Source organism: Chiroxiphia lanceolata, chromosome 7 (assembly GCF_009829145.1).
Source record: "Chiroxiphia lanceolata isolate bChiLan1 chromosome 7, bChiLan1.pri, whole genome shotgun sequence".
NCBI classification, from domain to species: Eukaryota; Metazoa; Chordata; class Aves; order Passeriformes; family Pipridae; genus Chiroxiphia; species Chiroxiphia lanceolata.
In genome coordinates this window covers 1,692,221-1,698,383 of record NC_045643.1, presented here as the reverse complement: position 1 = coordinate 1,698,383, position 6,163 = coordinate 1,692,221, and the positions used below count along the sequence as shown (strand labels likewise).

The 6,163-nt window shown below is 48.0% G+C and overlaps 1 protein-coding gene across 1 annotated transcript; it reads right to left on the bottom strand.

Moving 5' to 3' along the window:
* Window positions 1–3,331: 3,331 nt before the first annotated feature.
* LOC116789389 (UDP-glucuronosyltransferase 1-1-like) lies at window positions 3,332–4,280 on the bottom strand. The gene has a single exon (XM_032693177.1). The coding sequence runs from the start codon at window positions 4,229–4,231 to the stop codon at window positions 3,332–3,334; it is 900 nt and encodes a 299-aa protein (XP_032549068.1). The 5' UTR covers window positions 4,232–4,280.
* Window positions 4,281–6,163: the final 1,883 nt, after the last annotated feature.

Genomic DNA, 6,163 nt, shown 5'->3' with positions numbered 1-6,163 from the left:
CCCAAACCATTGGGCACCACTGAAAAAAATTCCATTTCTTTTCATTAATGCAAATTTCCTTTTTGTCTGAGAGAAGCAGCCAACAGGGAGTCTTCCCTCACCCCTCCACACAACTTTCACCTAACCCCTTATCTTGTCAGCTCTAAAATGAGGTTGCAAAACAGCAGTTCACCGTTGTACCTCCGATAACACAAACCACCAACACGCTCCTGTTTCACCAAGTCATGAGTCGTTCATGGCCAGTGTCGGGGCAGTTCATGACCCCAATCCTGTGAGTCCAGGTCCTTCCTGGTTATGAATTGCTGGGGCTTTAAAAGTTGATGATAACCTCTCATTAAAGTTTATAAGTTCCTAAGTAGGGGGCAGGGCAGGTGCCTTTGGCTGGATTTCCCTTCTGCAGGGCATTCTGGGAACCGGAAGACGAAGTTCCCATGGAAAGGGAACCTGAGCTCCTGTCCGGGAGCTGCTTTATGCTGATGACACCGCCCTTGTTGCCCACACAGAAGCAGCTCTGCAGCGTTTAACATCCTGCTTTGCAGACACTGCTGAGCTCTTTGGGCTGAAAGTCAGCTTTAAGAAGACAGAAGTTCTCCATCAACCAGCACCTCAGGAAGTCTTCCTTCATTCCCATATCATAATTGGCGAATCAGAGCTCAAATCAGTCCAGCAGTTTAATTACCTGGGCAGCCTCATCTCCTCGGATGGTAAGATTGATGGGGAGATAGGCAACAGGTTGGCAAAGGCATACAGTGCTTTTGGAAAACTCCATAAAAGAGTTTGGCAAAATAAACACCTGAAGAAAAGCACCAAGATCAGTGTTTACAGAGCCATAGTGCTGTCTGCTCTCTTATACGGGTCCAAATCATGGGTCATCTACTGCCACCACCTGCGTCTCCTCGAACGCTTCCATCAACGCTGCCTCCGTACAATCCTAAACATCCACTGGTCAGATTATGTGACCAATACATCTGTTCTAGAACAAGCAGCAGTCACAAGTATTGAGGCCATGTTACTGAGAACACAGCTGTGCTGGGCAGGGCACGTCTCCAGGATGAAGGATCACTGCCTCCCTAAGATCCTGCTCTATGGTGAACTTGCCACTGGCTGCCGCAAGAGAGGAGCCCCAAAGAGAAGATACAAGGACTCCCTGAAACAACATCTCAGCCTTGGCCATATTGATCAACATAACTGGTCTACTCTCGCCTCAAATCGGGAGGCCTGGAGACACACCATCTATAACACTGCTGATGCCTTTGAGAACGCACGCAGGATCACCCTTGAGGAGAAAAGACAACGCAGAAAGAACCGTGTCTTGCAGAATTTACCACCTAAGGAGTCTTTCTGTTGTGCCTTTTGCAACCGGACATGTCTATCTCGTATTGCAACAAATGTGGGTAGAGCCGTTCTCAAATCTTTGTTCGCGAAGCCCAGATATGATGATGATGATGCCACTGTAGAGCACAATGTCTGTGCAAACCCTCAGGAGGAGGCTCTGGGATTTACATCCAGTTCTGGGATTTACATCCAGCTCTGGGATTTACGTTCAGCTCAGCACTGGGGCCGGGAACACCACCAGGTACCAATTTAATCCAGTGCAGCAGAAGGTTGGATCAGTGAAGGAAAACCCTCAAAACGATGTTGTCAGGCACCACAAACTCTTTCTCATCCTGACCTAAAGCTCTCCATCATTTTCTTCTTCCAGGAGGAACAGGAGTGAAGAAACAATATTCCTGCAATAACTATTGCTGCCAGACTATGATCTTTAGCCCCTGGAAAACACAAGAGTGAGCCTTGTATCCCGAGCAGAGCCTGATTTTAAGCTGGAGTTGCTCCATGCCCTTGCCTGTAGGATGCATTCCCAGAGGATCTGCCCGGGTTTGTCCCCAGGAGCCAGTTAAGCAGCTCTGATGGAGAGAACAGATAGGAAAAAGCACTGCCCTGACAAAAGTGACAATTTGAAAGGGACTTTTGTGGAAAAACAGATCAACAGAAAGAAACAATTCCAGCCTGGCATTAAGTGGAGTGGGAGGAGTGAAGCAACGCCCGAGGGCGGGGAAGGGCAGCTCTGGAGAGGATTTTACAAGCCCGGCTTCTGAAATGCAAATCTCTTTTCTTGTAAAAGAACAGTCACCTTCACCAAGGCCTGAGAATCTGAGGGAAGAGTGGTCAGAGGCAGGAGGAATCCATTCCCTAAGGATTTGGGAAGGGTGGCAAGTGAAAGAAGTTCAAGGGAAGAAGAGAGGAGAGTCTGTTTGTTTTGGAGTCATGTTCACAAAGATAAAACATTATCCTTTCTAGGAAACAAAGGGATTTATTGCTGAGACACCTGGGTGACACTCAGATTCAGCACCTGCCTGCTCCTATATCTCCTTTTCCACTTAATCTCTGGCTTTACATGAGACTGTTCTACCCACAGCACAAGCAAGCAAGGATATACATCACATGCAGCAAGCAGCTAACACACATCACCAGCTCCAACAAGCTAATCCAGGACTTTATGGACCACAGCTTCCCAGGCAACCACCCATCCACATTTCCCGATCCAAACCTAAAAATGCAGCTGAAAATTCAGCAGCCTCATGTTTGTGATGGAAGATGTCACACAGATACCTTCACCACAAAATATGAGCCTTGGACTCAAACACAAGGCTGCTGGTACAAAAAAGAGCACGTGATACTCTTGCACGAGTTATTTTTCTCACTAGATAAGCAGCTAATGGTCTTGAAGAAATATTCTCCTGCCTCTTACAAGGCAAAGAATTGTTGGAATGGCTATTATAATCCAGCAGCCCTCTTGGCATGAATTCCTGCCTGAGATGGTGCTTGTGTACCTGACTTCAGCTGGAATTAAACACAGCAGGGCACCCGATCCCCTCACCAAACAAAAGCCCTGTGTTGGGCAGACCTGAAGAAAGGAGGTGGGATCACATCTTGTGCCTGTTTTTTATGTGGATACAGGAAGTCTTAATCTGAATTATACCTTTAGGTAGAATCAAAGAATCCCAGGATTCCCAGGTTTGGGTTGGAAGGGACCTTAAAGCTCATCCAGTGCCACCCCCTGCCCCAGGCAGGGACACCTTCCACTAGCCCAGGTTGCTCCAAGCCCCGTCCAACCTGGCCTTGGACACTTCCAGGGATCCAGGGGCAGCCACAGCTTCTCTGGGCAACCTGTGCCAGGGCTTCCCCACCCTCCCAGGGAAGAATTCCTTCCCAGTATCCCACCTAACCCTGCCCTGTGGCAGTGGGAAGCCATTCCCCCTAGTCCTGTCACTCCAGGCCCTTGTAAATCCTCTGCGAGAGGGAAGTAGGATCCCTGTCAAACACTGTGGGATCACACAGGTGTGTGACTGCCAGAACTCTTCCCTTGTTCCCCCTCTCCCAGCCTGTCACTGACCTCAGACAACGCTTTCTTGTGTCCACAGTTGATGCCTCCAATGAAAACCATATTGGGCATTACGGGCATGGGATAGTCAAAGGCAAAGTCGAGTCTCTTCAGCCACACTGACCCGTGACTTAAAAGCTGCGGCATCGTCATCGGCCTGTGCAGGAACTCCGAGGCCAGCTCTTCAAAGGGGGAGAAGGCGATGCTGCAGCTGAAGGACTCGGAAAGGAAGAGCAGGAAGTTCTTCACTCTCTGGGAGAATGTCATGTGGTCTGTCTGGAGGGAGAACATTCGTGGGACGTAGGACGGCGGGTCCGGGGCCTGAGCAGCCTGAATGTCGATGTTACATGGAACACCCCTCAGGAAGAAAACACTGGGGATGGAGAACTGAACAGCAATGATCGGCCCACAGGGATTGAAGGGATCCGTTAAGACGGTGTCAAATTTGCTGTCTTGGATGTATTTCATCATCTCCTTGTTGTACAGCAAGGATCTGCAGGTGGATTCAAACATGGAAGCGCTCTTCCGGAAATCTTTCAGAGTATTCCAAAATCTGACCAGGAAAGGCTCTTCACTAAAGCACTTTGGACCAAATGAGCGTATCTGTTCTTCCATCTCTTCCTTCTTGATAGGGACAGGGTAGGTTTTCAAGTCATAGACATCTGAGGAGCCAATGTATACCCTGTTGTCCGGTGCCAGAACCACAATTTCGTGCCCTCTCTTGCTCAGCTCTGCCAGCACTTCCTTCATGCTGAGCCAGTGGCTGCCCTCCATGGGGATCACCAGCAGCTTCCCAGCGCTGGCAGGACTCAGGAGGCACAGGAAGGGGAGCAGCAGTGCCCTCAGCATGTTGGGAGCTGGCCGGAGAGAAGCCCACACACTGAGAGGCCAAGGGTGGCTCTCAGGCTTTTGTAGCTGTGCCCCACCCAAGCAAACGCCCCATTTGGCAGCACTTCCACTGATCTCCTGCCCTTGGACTTGACTCCCATTTCAGGCGTTCACAGGTTTGCACGCAACGGAGCCACGGCAGGTAATTCATCATTTTATTATAAAAGGGAAAGGTCAGGGTTGTGCTTCCAAGGCAGCTTTGCGTGAGCCCAGGAAGGTCTGTCACCTTCAGGCACCTCACTCGTCCAAGCTGAGACACCTCAATGCCTCAGACTCCTCTTCTTGCCCTCAGCCACCTGACATTTAGTGACCAAGGCAAGTTGCACAGTGAAATAGAACTTGGAGAGAAATATGAGAAATCAGTGTGGAAGTATCTGGGTTTTGGGGTTGGTTTTGTTTTTCATAACCCAAACCATTGGGCACCACTGAGAAAAATTCCATTTCTTTTCATTAATGCAAACTTCCCTTTTTTCTGAGAGAAGCAGCCAACAGGAAGTCTTCCCTCACTTCTCCACACAACTTTCACCTAACCCCTTATCTTGTCAGCTCTAAAATGAGGTTGCAAAACAGCAGTTCACCGTTGTACCTCCGATAACACAAACCACCAACACGCTCCTGTTTCACCAAGTCATGAGTCGTTCACAGCCAGTGTCAGGGCAGTTCATGACCCCAGTCCTGTGAGTCCAGGTCCTTCCTGGTTATGAATTGCTGGGGCTTTAAAAGTTGGTGATAACCTCTCATTAAAGTTTAGAAGTTCCTAAGTAGGTGGCAGGGCAGGTGCCTTTGGCTGGATTTCCCTTCTGCAGGGCATTCAGAGCTCTACATCCCTGGTGGAGTTCTCTTGTCCCAGATTTCTGCCCTTCCCAGGAACCTGCCCTCCAAAAGGAGCAGCTCCATCACCCACACTGCCTCCACATTGGTAGTTCACAACATGGATTGACTCAATGGGAATTTTCAAATAGCTCAGAGGAAGGAGATGCATGGAAAACACACCAGTTGCTCATAACCCCTGACAAGCCGACAAAGGAACACCAGAAGGTTGATACCCAAAAGCCCAAATTGGAATTTACAGAAAACACCCAAAAAAGCTTCAAAGCTAATTCAATAATCTCTGAAAGAAGGGGAGGATAAAAAAGAAGGGGAGCATTTCTTTTGGGGCTTAGATAGCGACACCTTGACACAACAGCATGGAAAGGAATCAGTCTGGCAGACGCTTGTGACACAAAAAAAGATGGTGAATGGGTAAAATTTAAGCCCTGTAACCTTCAAAGTGGATGAAAGGAGAAGTATAGACAGTTCCCAGCAGGAAGGGAGGACAGCAAAGCTGAGGTGAGCTTCGGTTCAACAAGAGCTTAACACTTGCATAAAAATTACGTCATGTAAATCCTCATAATTATGCCTGATGTGGCTTTAGGTTTGCCAGGATATGATCTAACCTGAAGGCTGGATAGTAGGAAATCCCATTTTTGCCTCATGCAGGATTTGTCATTAGCTTTTTATCTTTAAACATCAAGATGTTTTCAGGTAGGATTTGATGTAAGGGTGGGAGTGGCATCCCTGCCAAGCGAGATGATCTTTCAGGTCCCTTCCAACCCAAACCATTCTGTGATGCTACAATTCTATTTCCTTATTTCTATTTTTACCTTTTCACCTGAAAAAAAAAAAACCAGCAAAAAACTCCCAAAATAAAACGTTATACCTGAGAGAGGTTTTTCTTCTGCTGACAGTTTATCCCTCCAATAAAAGCCATGTGGGGCATCACTGGTCTTGGGAACTCAAACACAAAATCGTATCTCATTAACCAAAATGATCCATGGCTCAGAAGCTCTGTGGCTGTCACCTTCTTCTTCAAAACCTCAGATGCAAGTTCTTCCAGTTCAGCATATATTGGCT